This window comes from Aptenodytes forsteri, unplaced genomic scaffold (genome assembly GCF_000699145.1).
Source record: "Aptenodytes forsteri isolate BGI_AS27 unplaced genomic scaffold, ASM69914v1 Scaffold26, whole genome shotgun sequence".
Lineage (NCBI taxonomy): Eukaryota > Metazoa > Chordata > Aves > Sphenisciformes > Spheniscidae > Aptenodytes > Aptenodytes forsteri.
Window position 1 is genome coordinate 3208441 of NW_008794125.1, and position 15870 is coordinate 3224310.

Genomic DNA, 15870 nt, shown 5'->3' on the forward strand with positions numbered 1-15870 from the left:
TTACCTAGCAACAACTAAAACATCGGTGCGTTATCAACTTTGTTCTCCTCCTAAATCCAAAACACAGCACTGTACCAGCTACTAGGAAGGAAATTAACTCTATCCCTGCCGAAACCAGGACACCCTGCCTGTCACTGCTGTTCTCCACCCTGCAATAGTATCAAGGGACAGAGAGGTGCAATTTGCATAGCTTGAGTTGTAATTTGTGACAGATTCTTGTAGATCAGAAGAGAGGAAAATGCATATAGATAACAAAAATACCCTGCCTATAAGAAATTTGAAGCCAAAAGCTACATAGTTGTTGGTTCACTGGAGAAACCTCAATGGTCTTTTTTTCTTTTGGCTTAAAGAAGGATCTGACTTAACCTGTCAAGGAGTATGACTTAATTAACAGAACAAATGTGAATTCTGAGCAACTGAGACATGTCACCCAAATAATTACCCTACTTGATTAGCAATTGCCCTGGCTGGATGTCCAGTCTGTGCTTGAGTGACTGGGGATCAGGGGTCTGTGTCACTGCGGATCAAGTGATCGTGTCATGCACGTTTTCTTTTCTTTCAGCAAATATTGCACATTCAAGTTTTAAGGCTGCATTACTTTATTTATCACCCTTACTACTTAGTTGAATTCATTTTCTCAGCTGCTATTTCTCTCAGTAGATCACTGCTTACATACTGGCCTGTAAGAACTTGTTTGCTAAATTTGCCAAATGCTTGGCTAGTCAGAACCTACGTCATTCTAATCACAAGAGCCAAATGAAGAAGGATGTATCTCCTCTGACTGGATTGGAAAGTTAGCCAAATGTAGATAGCTATACTAAAAACTAGCTACTACTTGAGACTAGCTTAGAATGATACCTTAAGTCTTTTATCCAATTGGATGGGAAGATAGCATGGTTATAGTATCTTAATGAACAACTGGAATTATTTAGCTAAGGAAATGTGCAACCACTGAGTAAGATGCAGGTTGTGCCAGACAGCAGTTTACTTTCCCAGTAATTTTCCCTGTGGGTTTTTTGGATAGCTAGAGGACCTAGCAATTCATGTTCAAAACTCTCAAACTTAGGTTGTGCAAAGGTATGCTATGAGGCAGGAAGATAGACTTATTGAAAGAACACATTCTATCAAAAGCCAGGTTGCCTTAGGATCCTCTCTCTGGGACATCTCTGCTCCTGGCACTGGCAAAATGGTAGAGGAGTGTATTAACACCAGATAACTAAGTTTAATATCATTGCACAGACTTCTGGATCACATGTTACCTTTAATGAAACAGTCCTCTTCCCATCGTTCACTTATGAGACTTCCCCCTATGGAGTATGTCTGCAAAAGAGTTCAAAAGTAGAGGAAAAAAGTTACTTACAGAAAACTTTGTTCCTCGAGAGAGGTATATGCACTTCCTGCTTTCTCTTTTGTCATGTTTTGGAGTACTGAAATTCTGTGGTATGGAAAGATGAGTTTCTCAAATCTCCTACCCCTCTTTAGCCATGCTTGAGTAACTGACAGTGTGCATACTTTGATTGCATCCTAATTATGAAGTAAAACAAGTTAATTTGAACCACTTTCGCAGCCATGTCTGACATTTACAAAGGCAAAGAAATCTTTGGGCTTGAATGCTTACGGCATAACATTTCCCCCTCATTATATTATACACAAGAGTAATATATCTTCAAAAAATTGCTATTACTTCAAGTAGTCATTTTCATACATAGACATTACAGAATCACAGAATTATTGTGGCTGAAAGGGAACTCTTGAGATCATCTAGTCCAGTCCCTGTGCTCAAGCAGGGTCAGCTAGAGCAGGTTGCCCAGGACCGTGTCCAGTCAGGTTCTGAATACTCTACAGATGGAGACTCCACAACCTCTCCAGGAAACCTGTTCCAGTGTTTGATCACCCCCACGGTAATTTTTTTTCTTCTGTTCAGATGGAATTTCATGTTTGTTTTTTTTTTAATTTGTGTTCCTTGCCTTTTGTCCTGTCAGTGAGCAGATACCTGTCAGGTATTTATACACATTGATGAGATCCCTCAGAGCCTTCTCTTCCCCAGGCTGAAGAGTCCCAGCTCTCTCAGCATCTCCAGCAGAGGTCCTTTGCTTGTTGGCTCTTCAATCCTGTGTGCACTCTAGAAATCTCCTAGGTTGCTTGAGCCCTGCTGTGTTGTCTTTCCAGCAGATATCAGGTTTGTTGAGGTACCCTGTGAGGACAAGGGTCTTTGAACTTGTGGATTCTTCCATTTTTTTGAGGAAGGCCTTATCTACTTCTTCCTGAACAGGAGGTCTATAGCAGATACCCACTATAACAGCACCCATGCTGGTCTGCCTGCTAGTCTTGACTCAGAAGCTCTTGACTGGCTCCTGACCTGTTCCTTGCAGAGCTCCAATCAGATGACAATTCCTTCTCACCTTCTCAGCCTGTCTTTCTTAAAGAGCCTGTGCCTGTATCCATCCATCGCAGCACTCCAATCTTGTGAGCTATCCCACCATATCTCTGTGATCCCAATGAGGTCATAGACCTGTAACCGGATACAAGCTTCTAACTCCTCCTGTTTGTTCCCCATGTGTTTTTTCTCCATTAGTGTAGATGCATTTCAGAGAGGCACCCAAGCACACCGATTCCCCAGAAGAGGCTCGAGAGCTTTCGCCATAGGGTTGTTCCACCAGCACTTCTTTACATGCCTGCACTTTAAGTAATTGCACTGCAGCTATTTTGTTGATTGGGATGTCCCTACTCTTATAGCTTTTTCACTCAGCTGGTGAGGTGAGGGGGTGAACCCCTATGGCCACTCACTTTGGTGCCAAGCGCATGATGTGTGCTGGGCCTGACCCACTCTGGGGATAGCAGCAGCGGCAGGGAGTTCGACTAGGGCAGTTAAACCATAATGCAGGGGCCCAAAGGTGAGCTCAGGGAGGACAGAAACCTTCTATGGAACAGAGGGGAAAACGGTTGCTTGATCTAGATATTGTTATGTAAAATGTCATGATTATTCTTTTTGTACTGCTGAGAGCACAAAAGATGTCTAATTTTTTTGAATGCTTCTTTTAACAGAAAACTGTGGAGATTAAAACAGAAAGGGGGGCTAAACTCTGCATTAAACCTCCTCTTGAGTACTCTGAGGATTTTGAACCTTATGAAAGCTTGAGCGTGGAGACAAATGGTCATGATCCTCTCCATTACTCCCAGGTACAATTGGCAGTTGCCTTCTATTGTTCATGGTAGCGTCAATTGAAATGTGAACGGGCCCAGGTATTAGTCTTGACTAGAGCATGCAAACCCAGTATATAGTGTTTCTTTCAGTAGATGATGTCACATTGATGAGATGTGACACAAAGAAGGAAAAAATGAAAAGAAAAAGTAAATCTACTTTGAAAATCTAATCTCAGTCAACAACGGTATAACATGTTAAGTCCTAATTTAAAGAGGTAGAATATTGTCTCTGTTGGATAGAACTAAGGTATTTCATGCGAGGAGACTTTCAGTTCACTTAATGGTTGTCCACATGGACGTCACTCTTGGCTATCAGGTTAGAGAAAGCTTAAATAACAACTTTTTCTGAGGTCTATAGCAGATACCCACTATAACAGCACCCATGCTGGTCTGCCTGCTAGTCTTGACTCAGAAGCTCTTGACTGGCTCCTGACCTGTTCCTTGCAGAGCTCCAATCAGATGACAATTCCTTCTCACCTTCTCAGCCTGTCTTTCTTAAAGAGCCTGTGCCTGTATCCATCCATCGCAGCACTCCAATCTTGTGAGCTATCCCACCATATCTCTGTGATCCCAATGAGGTCATAGACCTGTAACCGGATACAAGCTTCTAACTCCTCCTGTTTGTTCCCCATGTGTTTTTTCTCCATTAGTGTAGATGCATTTCAGAGAGGCACCCAAGCACACCGATTCCCCAGAAGAGGCTCGAGAGCTTTCGCCATAGGGTTGTTCCACCAGCACTTCTTTACATGCCTGCACTTTAAGTAATTGCACTGCAGCTATTTTGTTGATTGGGATGTCCCTACTCTTATAGCTTTTTCACTCAGCTGGTGAGGTGAGGGGGTGAACCCCTATGGCCACTCACTTTGGTGCCAAGCGCATGATGTGTGCTGGGCCTGACCCACTCTGGGGATAGCAGCAGCGGCAGGGAGTTCGACTAGGGCAGTTAAACCATAATGCAGGGGCCCAAAGGTGAGCTCAGGGAGGACAGAAACCTTCTATGGAACAGAGGGGAAAACGGTTGCTTGATCTAGATATTGTTATGTAAAATGTCATGATTATTCTTTTTGTACTGCTGAGAGCACAAAAGATGTCTAATTTTTTTGAATGCTTCTTTTAACAGAAAACTGTGGAGATTAAAACAGAAAGGGGGGCTAAACTCTGCATTAAACCTCCTCTTGAGTACTCTGAGGATTTTGAACCTTATGAAAGCTTGAGCGTGGAGACAAATGGTCATGATCCTCTCCATTACTCCCAGGTACAATTGGCATTTGCCTTCTATTGTTCATGGTAGCGTCAATTGAAATGTGAACGGGCCCAGGTATTAGTCTTGACTAGAGCATGCAAACCCAGTATATAGTGTTTCTTTCAGTAGATGATGTCACATTGATGAGATGTGACACAAAGAAGGAAAAAATGAAAAGAAAAAGTAAATCTACTTTGAAAATCTAATCTCAGTCAACAACGGTATAACATGTTAAGTCCTAATTTAAAGAGGTAGAATATTGTCTCTGTTGGATAGAACTAAGGTATTTCATGCGAGGAGACTTTCAGTTCACTTAATGGTTGTCCACATGGACGTCACTCTTGGCTATCAGGTTAGAGAAAGCTTAAATAACAACTTTTTCTGGGTTTAGGTTAGTTTTTGACTAATCATGATAAAATTGTTGCATGTCATTGTTTTACCTAACAGAAGTCAGAGTAAAGTTTTTAAAATATTATCATCAATACAGTTGCTTTCCATCAAGGGTTGTTATTGTATTGACTCCGTTGTTTGACAGTTCAGCCTTCCATTTGGTTACTAATTGCGGTTTGTTCTAGCACACTTCACAAATGTCCTGTCCTTAAAAAAAAAAAGAGTAAACGAAAAAAAATTTATGAATGTTTTTCTGCATAACCAATTAATGCTTTTCTGGGTAGTGGAGTAGCGTCTATATGTGAAACTGTCTACAGATCTTACCACTGACATCAGACAAACTTCCCAAGCATATTTTTCTAGCTTGCATAGAATCATTGAGGTTGGAAAAGACCTCTAAGATCATCGAGTCCAACCGTATAGAATCATAGAATCATTGAGGTTGGAAAAGACCTCTAAGATCATCGAGTCCAACCGTATAGAATCATAGAATCATTGAGGTTGGAAAAGACCTCTAAGATCATCGAGTCCAACCGTATAGAATCATAGAATCAAAGAATCATAGAAAGCATCTTTCTACCTTTCCTATATTGCTTTTGAGCTTATGAGTTTTTTTGCTCTACAAACCAGTAACTTGTTTGCAGTGACGGATATTTATAATCATTTATGTGTAAGTAGTAAGCTAATAATTTTAGACCAAAACCCCACTTTTCTTTGTATTCCAGATGGAAATACTTTTGGTTTTCTTGAAGCTATAATGTGTTTTTGTGAATGTCTTGTTACAATGCAGATGTCATGAGGTTTCTAACTAAAAGAAAGCCTGTACAATTCCCTGTCAAATAGCTAGAAATATTAGTCTTGACTGTCATAAAGACATGCTCAATATCAAGCTTCAGGTTGCTCATAGACCCTCTTTTGAACCTAAGTTTGCCTGCCCTTTGTAATATGTTTCTGTCAACATGGATTTCCTAACAAGTGTAATCTGTAGCAGAGGAGCAGCTTGAAGCTGTCATTGCAAACTGAACATACACTGTCACAGTTCATTTGTACCTAAGATAGCTTCAGGTTTTCATTTTACTCATACTTATCTCAAAACTCTGATACCAACAAAGTAGGAAAAAACCGCATTTAAGATATGCAAGGTCTTTTCCTTTTACATTCATAAAAACAAAAGGCTCTCCAGCATCATCTATGCTGTTTGTGGCATATGCTGAGAGAGGCAGGGCAGTTTTTTCAACAGTAAATTTCAAAGTAGATTATTTTTTGCGTAAAATCCTGTTACAGAGTGTCCAGTTAAAAAAATCTGTGCAAACTGGAAGCTTAGTCCATTAGACCACAAGTCTTTTCTACTGTTTTTTGAAGTATAGATGTGTACAAGACAGGACTATCATCATCTATCTAATTGCTCATAAAGAAGTTGCTGTTGCATTAGCTTTGTAGTCTTGTGAAGGCATTTGGAAAATCTGGATTGCAGCTAGTCATCAAATAGCAAGCCAAAAGATAGGGTGATCTAACTGTGTGAGACTGGAAAAATATGTGCCCTTGCTCTCTCCATTACTTACCTCCTGTTTGTAACTTATTCCTAAAAATTGGTTTTGCACATAAAAATTGCTTGGCCTACAGAGTTTTCCTGCAAGGATTCTGATGAGAAGGAACAAAGGAGTTTTAGGATGATTTTTCTTTACGAGTCCTCATCAGAGGAGTAAAGACATGTCATAAGAATGTGAATATTTTTAGCTGCATCATGGCTCTGAGTTCATGAGAAGATTTTTCTTGCTCCTAGGGGAGGAAGAGGCAGCCACATCGGTTTATTTTAAAATACATGTTTAAGTTTTTCTGACAAATCTGTTTGGATTGTACCAGAAATTGAGAAGAAGCTTGCAACTCAATATAGAAGAGAAAAGGATGGAAGAAGACTCTCTTAGCAATGATTACGACTCTGTTGAAGAGGATGTGTTTTCAGAACCATCTCCCACTGAGGAAACAATTACAAGCTTTGGAGGCCTTCAGTTGCATAGCAGTAGATCACAGAAAGAAGCTTCTGAACATCAGGATGCTGGGAGATGCTCTGGCCTTGATTCTGGTGCCCTTACTGTGTTAGAGTTCAACCAGGATCAAAGTAGTAAGTCTCTGTGTATTATGCACTACTACAGTACTGTAATAATTCTGTGAGAGCATTACTTTTAAGGGAATCGCTGCTGATTAATCGTTAGTGGTTACTCCATACTCTCATGAGTTTTCATGCTCTGCAGCAAACCTGTTGTTTTAATCTCCTGATTTGGGAGACTTGCATCGTCTTACTACTACATTAAGAAATTTTTTGCAAAAACAAAGATACAGCCCTGTTTAACCCACTTGCATCACCAGGCCTAGACACTTGAATTAAGATTATCTCAGACTGTGAGATTTCTCATAACATTATTATTTCTTTAATATATTTCTGGACTGTTTTTGCAGTAATCCAGGCAGCCAAATCTTCCCCGTCTCAACTTCCTCCATGTCACATCCTGGGTGCTGGATACCTGTTGTCATAGCATGTGCTCTTCATCCCTGATGAAAGATGTATTAATTTGAGAAAACAAATCTGTTTGGCCATGAGCCACTTCTTTTTGTCAGGTCTCCTCCTTTGGAGACCTCAATGTCCAAACCCAAAACCAGTCACTAGGTCTCAAAGATGTTTAGCTTGTTAAAGGTAGAGAGCTCAGGCAGAAACCAGACCTTGACCTACATTCAGTATTTCTCAAAATTCCCTCCCCACTAATTTCAGGTACATTCATTGGGTTTGGGTTTTTGTTTTGTTTTTTTCTTTTTTTTTTTCTTTTCCTTATCCATAGTTAATTCCTTAACTTAAGAGGAACAATCTTTGAACGGATTAAGTAAAGGAGTGTTCCTCTCATTATCATAGAGGCGAGTGGAGTGTGAATGGGGAGAGGTGGCAGAAGAAGAGATAGGAACAAGGGATAGAGCAGCAGTGAGAAAAAGATCTTTGGGAGAGTACATAATTTTTTGTTCCAGAGAGAAGTTTCAAAGCTGTGATGCAAACAATGGAGGCACTAATAATTCTCAAATAAAAAAGTGAAGAAGTACTCTTATGAACTACACTAGGCAACCCTCTCCCCCTCTGAAACTTCTAAATAAGACAACATTTTAGTCTGTATTTTAAGAATTTATTTTGGTATAACTATGTTAATAAGTGACTCAGGAACTCTTTTGTATTTTTGCTTTTCTTGACAGTAAAGCAGGTAAATATCTGGTACAGATGAGATATATTGGTACCTTATAATGATATATTTATTTTGTTTCACAAAGTCAGTGCAAGCCATGCATATGTACTTCTACATCAGTAGAACAGTATCAGTGAAAGGGAGGGAGGATGGAGGTTATCACTTTAACTATGCCAGCATAATTAAAGTGGCAAAATTTTAGCAGTTAAGATCCAATAAGTTTTGCCTGGCTGGCTGCTCCTAAATATCTCTGAAGTTGATTATTTCTGTTCCCTTATTATCTTGCAGAAGTGAAGCCACTGCGAGTTCTCTCGGCAAAAAGAAAAGATAATGCTGAAATGTACATTCCTGTGAGACCAATCGTGGTAAAAAATAAAATCACTCGGCCACTCTCTGCTGAGTTCTTGCAGCAGGAAAGACATGAAAGAATTTGCTCTAGTAAGAAATAAGAATATATAATGTCAATAAGGAGAGTTTTCATGCTTTTTCCCCTCTGGCTCAGATGTAATTTCAGCACACATCTGTCATTATGTGATTTTTCTTAGCTGTTGTCCTTTTTTTTTTGGAGGATTTTTTTGTGGTTGTTTTTACCACCTCGATTGTTTTGACTTAAGTAAAATTGTGAGAAAGTCCAGAGCCTGTATACTTTGTATACTTCAGTCTTCTGCTACATCTTTACTACCTTCCTTCTCTTTTTCTTCCACAGCATAAAACTCTTTCCTCTCCCTTTCAGACCTTGTGCTTGCTCTGTGTTTCCCACTTGCCTCATGGAGATCTGTTCCCCCTGGTATTAACGGAAGCGTGTCTCCTCAAAATCAGCAATTGACGCTTTGGTGGAAGATTTTAACACAATGCGTTTATAGCAATAAAGGCATAGTTTTCCACAGCACAGCAAAACTAGCTCTGTTGCTGCTTGGGACTGTACTTGAATTACACCTTGAATACTGCAGATCAGTCTCCAGTGCTGGGTAGATACGTCAGTATCTAGTACCGTAGTGGAAAATGTTTTTCCTGGACTGGAGAACACCATTTTGAAGGCACTGCTGCTTATTCTAGAAATCTGCTGCTAGCGCGTGGTCTTTACCTGGGCTAAAAAAAACCCAAACCAAACCCCAAATCTAGGGGTTGAAATCATAGCTGCAGTTGTTATTTCAGCACAGTCCTTAATTGAACAAGTCTGATGAACTTGAGTTTTGAAAGGTCTGAGATAAAGTTTTCAGACTTACCGTACTCTATGGTTAAGACACTCTTTTCAAAAAAGCAAAATCTAGATGTGTCCCAAGAAAGCAATAAAGCTAATAGTTTTGAAAAGTCAAAATATTAGTTTCTTAATTGGCAGAAAACCAAATTGAGGAAAAGAAGCTAATTCTTTTTGGCTTCAGAATAAATCCTCTTTGTAGCTTCCAAGACCCTCACCCACCATCTGTCTGAGCAGATGCTTGCTTTGACCATTTTCCAAAGGTGTGTGTAGCATTTTCTCAGGTTATAATAGCGCTTGTTAGAACTGTTTCTGTCCAACTATCACTTTAAATCCTTCAATTAATTTCATTTCACAGGGATGGTATAGTATAGAAAAATAAAAAGGACTGTATTCTGTCCCTGTATTTGCAGAGATGACTAATGCTTGTTGAAAGTTTTTGTGAGTGAAGACGGCATAGGGCTTAGAGTGTGAATGCATGCAAATCTCAATGCAGTTTTAACTTCCTGTCTTTTCAAGGGAGACTTCACGTTACTAGCATCCACTGCCATTTTACTCCCCTGCTTAGTAAACCTCACTGCAGCATTATGAACATGCTTGTATATCAGCCTGTTCTTCAATGTTTTCACTTGATCTTAATGTCTGTACAACTTCAGTCTCTTTTCTTCCTTTGACTTTTGAAGTCCTTGAATATAACCACTGTGCTTTCTTTTGAATATAACCACTGTGCTTCTCTTTTAGGCTAATCTCAGATCCTCTATTGTTAAATTTTATTTCCTTTCTTTTAAACCTGCTTATAGGCTGTGACGTTTCTATTTCTCTGTGATGTTTGGGAAGATTGGGATGCGTATGGGCATTTTGATGACTACTGAAGTGATAAGGTCATTTATTTCGCCTTGCAAATAGCAACTCCTGACTCCCCTTGTTTTGCTAGAAGACTCTGGGGATTCCTCCAAAATAGCTGAACACCCCAGTTACACTGAAAAATTCTGGTGTGCTGAAATTATATATAATTCTTTTTTCAATGAACTGTTTACAAGGCATTTCCATTAAATACCTGAACAAAGCAAGTACAAAAAATCTTAAAGCATAAAAATTGTGTTTCTCATTTGTCAGTTTTCCTCCTCTTATGATACTGTTTCAGCTGTTGTCTAAAGTAGATGTGACCTGGAATCTTAATGTAAAAACAAATTGGAGCAATTCAGCCTTGCTTGGGATGGTTACAGACTGCTAGCAAAGCCCTGTGTCAGTAACTGAATCGTGTGTTTCAAACGTACACTGTTGTAATGTTCCATACTTATATGTCCGGACAAATGAATATTCCTTCCTTCTTTTGGTGACAGGACCATTAAGTCGACCAGAAAGACCGCTTTCAGCAACTCGAAAGAATGTGTGTGAGAAGGATCCTGATCTCTCGGTTTCAGCTGTGGTTAAAGCAATGCAAATTGAAAATGAAGTCTTGCAGAGAGATCTGCAAAGGCAGACAGTTTCCACAAGCCCTCAAAAGGTATGGCAAAATACAGAAAAGGGCTGTTTGATCAAGTAGCAAAACCCCCATGAATTACAATCTGTTATACATTAAGATTATGTATGAATGAATGGTGATGCCTCTTAAGTGTAATTGAATTTGTATTATTCTTCCATAGGGTGGTTTTCTTTAATCTGCTTCCTCAGGATGGCATCCCACAGTTCTCTCTTGATTTCAGGGATCACTGAACAACTGATAGATCAGTCACATGATATGTCTATACAGTCAAATGCACAGCTGCAGGCCTGGTTGAGCCATTTTCATTCTGGAAGCTTCTTAAACAAGATAATGTGTGATTTCCATACCAATAAATCCTACCTTTCTCCTGGACTCATTAATATGGGCTCTGTTCCCTGTTAATACATGCTCTGCTTTTGGAGCAGAGCTGTCATGTACACTGCTGGCTCTTAGTGAGGAGGAGCTAGTATGGGTTTTCTGCATCAATATGTGTACATCTCTTATCTCCAACAACCACGTTTAAAAGCAATTAAAAACTCTTATAAACAAGGAAATCAACAAAAATCCATTTCCTTCTGATTCAGGTCAGACCATTATTCCTCACTGAGTTAAAGAATAAGGAAGTTTGTGTTGACAATCCTAGCTAAACTTTGAGCATAACCAGTAATTCAGTTCTCCTAACAGAAAGAAAGTACCTGAAGAAATTTGAGCATAAACTGCAATTTACAAAACTATCTCTTATGGACAGCGTTCATGGATTCAAAGTCTGCTTCCAGGCTGGGGTTTAGGAGACTCATTTTTATAGGAAGGAAGGGCGATATGCCTAGACACTCTTGGAGTTACTCATTTGAATTCTGAGAGTTTCCAAGACAGCTGACTACTTTAGCTTAAGCTGATGCTCCCTGAAGTTGTGAGTTGATGCTATGATGAATATGTATCCACTGTCATCACTGAGCCGACGTTAGGTTTCTGGGGAGTTTTGGTTAGGAGTAAAGGTTAAAATGTTCTTTTACTATAGGTAAGTACTTTACGTACGATTTCTCCATCTAGGTCAACTTTTCAATCTTATTCCTCTTGTTTTTGAGATATTTATAGCTTTGTGATTGAGAGAACAAATTCCATTGAATATTCTCACATAATGTATCTTCCTGATAACATTAGAACTAATTTTAATATTGTTGTGCTTAAATGAAAAATAATCAAATAATACTTAAAATAGACGTAATTTTACCCTGACACTTGAGATGGAGTTTCAAAAACCCATTGTGAGTTCTCAGTCTTAAAGCTGACCTAAATGATCTTCCAGAAGTAATTCAATTTGGCTTACACAATTAAGGGATTGTGGAACTTGGCCTTTGATATTTAAATGTATAATAATGCAGAATTTTTAATACTAAAAAAGTAATTAACTTCTAAGCATTTTAAAGTTCCCTTACTCTTCAAAAATTATAGAAATGGAAGTGACCTAAGAAGAGAAGGACTGCCATTCCTCATCTGGCTAGTTGCTCACTGTGCTGAGTATTCTGTCTCTGACAGAACCTACCAACAAATTTTTAGGAAAAATAACAAAGGGAGCAGGGTATATTTACAAAGTGGGTTACAGGCAGAGAAGTAGCCCATAGCATTGCAAGAACTGCAGGATGTTTCCTCTGTTTTCTCTTAGATAGTCACTACTGATAGTTCTATTTAAAAAAATAAATCAAGATTTTATTCTAATAAAAATGAGCTTTTTTGGGTTTAAAAGTCTATATGATCCTTTTTTGGAGAAGGAGAAAGTCTAGGCAGACCTGTGCCAAAGCTTTGGCCAACTCTGAGTCCTACCAAATGTATACTAGGAGATTTCAGACATATATATATATATTTTTTTAATAGTCGTCAGAGAATGCTTTTACGTTACTTTTCTTCCACATAGAAGATCAAGCTCCAAGCTCAGCTCTTTCATTGCAAATCAAGACCAATTCTGTTAAATGTGCTTTAACTCAGTATAGAGTTACAGATTAGCTAAGGTCAGCTGAGACCAGAGCTGGGCCCAAACTCTTATTTGTTCCAGAGATGCAGACTGATACTCACTGGTACATAGAGAACAATGTGAATGAAACATGTTCATCTTTTTCTTACTTAGAAGACATTTTCTGTTTCATCTGTTGTTTCTGCAATGGCTGAACCTCCAGAAAAAAGCCAAACAAGGACTGCAATCACAAAAGCTGTTGAGAGAATTTGTCCTTTTGGAAGCAGGTATATAGATTTCCTTTAAGGCTAGCTTCCTTTTTTGAAGAGAGATTTTTCAGTATACCACCAGGTGTAGTGTAGTACCACTACACCTAATTACCTTTAGATACCTGAGACATCATGCAAGTAGTAGCAAATCAGGGAGAAGGTTCCAGCCTTGGGCCAGTCTCTGTGGATCAGGGAACTGCCAACATCTCCCTCTGTTTGTCTTTATATTACCTATGTATTACTTTCTCAGACTGCCTCAGAAGCAGCTGAGAACTGGAGCCCAGTCTTTTAACCAAACTCTGTGTATCTAAGGTGGGATACTGCAACAGTTGTCATTCCACGTGGGGGTACATGGGATTCTTCCGTGGGGTGTATGGGTTCGTCCTGTCATCTCTTCACCTTCGCACCAACAAAACTATTTCTTAAAAATACAAGAATTATGAAGAAGTAACACATAAAAGAATATGTATGTTTCAGACAACAGAAGAAACTTCTGAAAGTCCTTCCAGAGCCTGAGAGCCACTCTGCCTGTGATAATGACATATTCCTATCTGAAGACAAATCTGAAGTAAATTCCATGTTGAGAGAGAAGGTTTGTGTATATATGCACCATAACTGATGCGTCCCAGTATAAAATACTATATATTATATTATTCTATATATTTCTATATTCTGTATATTCCCAGTATTACTGAAATAAAAGTACATTGAATGGTCTGTATTCCACCGATTCTGCCCCACATCAACTAATAAACCTATGGCAGGGTAAGAGAAGAGCATTTATCACTGTTCCTTTGTTCATCAGAATGACAAAGGAATCAGACAAAGAACAGAGAGCTGTTTTCTCCTTAGGCTTTGTAAGAGGGTGGTAAGTTCTATTCTCTTACCCTGCCATAGATTTATTAGTTGATGTGGAGCAGAATTGGTGGAACCCAGAATGATTGAATGTCATCCAGATAGCCTTGAGTTTGCAAGCTTTTTGCTTCTGACTTGTCAGTATTGTAGTCTTAACAGTCTTTATTTTGTTCCACGTTTTATTGTTTTGTCACTTACATTTATACCATATTTCATTTTGGTCCAGATGACAACCAGTATGGAAGTACGTGATGCCATTTATGTGACTATGGAACTTCTTTCTAATTGGGGAAATCCAGTAAACGTGGGCCTGAGTGAGGTGGAATTCTTTGATTTATACAATGAAAAGATATTTGTGTCTCCTCATGATGTGGACATTCGAAATGCTGACAACCCAGGGGATTTGTGCTGCTTGGTCAATAAGAACTTAAATGTAAGACAGCTTCGTCCTGGATGTGAAAATTTCTCGTTATAATATTTCTTTAATAATCTATCACTAGGCTTTCTGTTTAGAAACATGATTGCATTTTGAACCTGACTTGCATAACAACTATCTGATAATTTAAAAAAATACAAATATTGCTTATTATTATCAAATCAGCTTTCCTGTCCAAGATGTTGGTATTCAGTTATAATTTTGTTTTAGAACAGAATTTGATTAATTTGCCTGACTTACTTAACTGAGCAACTGGAAGGAGACAGCTTTAACTCTGCCTTCTTATACATTAACTCTGTGGTATTGTCTTGGATGAAAGAACACATTCAGTTTTTGAAGTATTGTAATGTAATCATAGTATCTGTAGAACGAGATCACAAAACTTTAAGGACAGGGAATTTCACATTTTTACAGTATGTCTGCTGATAAACTTAAGTAATTCTTGTGATCTGAAGGTATAGGAGCTTCACTGCTAACTTCTTCCAGATGTTTAATATGAATTTAAGTAAACTTAAGAAGGAAACATGCTTATTTTCTCCTGTCCCCTTGTTATCCTTTTACTGAGGGAAGAATCACAAAAGAATAAGAATACGTAGGTAGGTAGCTTTGAACAAGAGATGAAGAAAAATGTGTGGCATGGTAAAAGTATTTCATGGCACTTCTGTGAGATAGTAAGATGAGGAGACATGAAGTGCTTACATACTAAAGATAATGGACAAAAAACAATAACTGGTGTGAAATTCTGATGCTACTGAAGAGATTAGCAAATGTCCATAGCCCTTCATACAGCCATAATTTCATTTGTGCTGCACATTCACTGTGTGTCCTTTGTCTCCATGGGCCTTCAGAGCTAGGAGTCTAGTCAAAATTAGTATGATTTTAGTGGATAAGGATACTAAATGACTTAGTCTATTAAAAAATATAAATTCTAACTCATTTCATGCTAATGATACTTTTCTGCTTGCAGGATGAATGAGAATAAAAAGAGGGCAAATATGCAGTACTTTGAAATTTAGTTGAAACTCAGTATGGAGTATTATTTCCAGACAAATATTTTTACTTGAAACATCTTTCTTACTGTCTCCTGAAAATTGTAGTTTGGGTGTCATAAATACCCATTCTCCTTTACAGGCCGTGCTCTCTGGCAGATGACACTCAGTAGTAGTAGTAGTGACTCTCAGACTTTCTAGATAATTATAAATTATGTAGTAATATATTCATTAATCCATTATAAACCTGTTACTCTCAGCATTTCTCATATATTTATATATCCCATCATTCTGAAGTAATGAGGTTTTCTATTTCATTGATTAATATATTCCTTTGATTTGTGACACTGTAATCTCCTCTCTTGAAGCTGGAAAGGTATTGCATCAGAGAAGATGCAATCTGGACAGGGAATATGGTCTTAGAATGTGGATATGTGATAACTGAACTGCAGATTCCTTCAGAAGTCAAAGCAGCATTTCCAGTTTGTGTACATTTCAGATCATACAGGAGAGCTTTCAGGTGCATTAGAAAAAACAACAAATTAATGAATCTCCAAGCAACTAATATTTTCAACAGAATGAAAATTAACTTAAAAACTTACTTCATGGAAAACTCACTTAGCCACAG

General features: G+C 38.5%; 1 protein-coding gene across 1 annotated transcript in view; it reads left to right on the forward strand.

Moving 5' to 3' along the window:
* The window catches only part of KIAA0556 (KIAA0556 ortholog), a 67118-nt gene that overhangs the window by 7474 nt on the left and 43774 nt on the right, over window positions 1-15870 (forward strand). Inside the window, exons 5-11 of the mRNA XM_019471695.1 lie at window positions 3046-3180; window positions 6701-6959; window positions 8350-8499; window positions 10603-10766; window positions 12868-12980; window positions 13440-13554; window positions 14044-14250. Coding sequence (XP_019327240.1) covers window positions 3046-3180; window positions 6701-6959; window positions 8350-8499; window positions 10603-10766; window positions 12868-12980; window positions 13440-13554; window positions 14044-14250 — 1143 coding nt within the window. The remainder of the gene's footprint in view (window positions 1-3045; window positions 3181-6700; window positions 6960-8349; window positions 8500-10602; window positions 10767-12867; window positions 12981-13439; window positions 13555-14043; window positions 14251-15870) is intronic.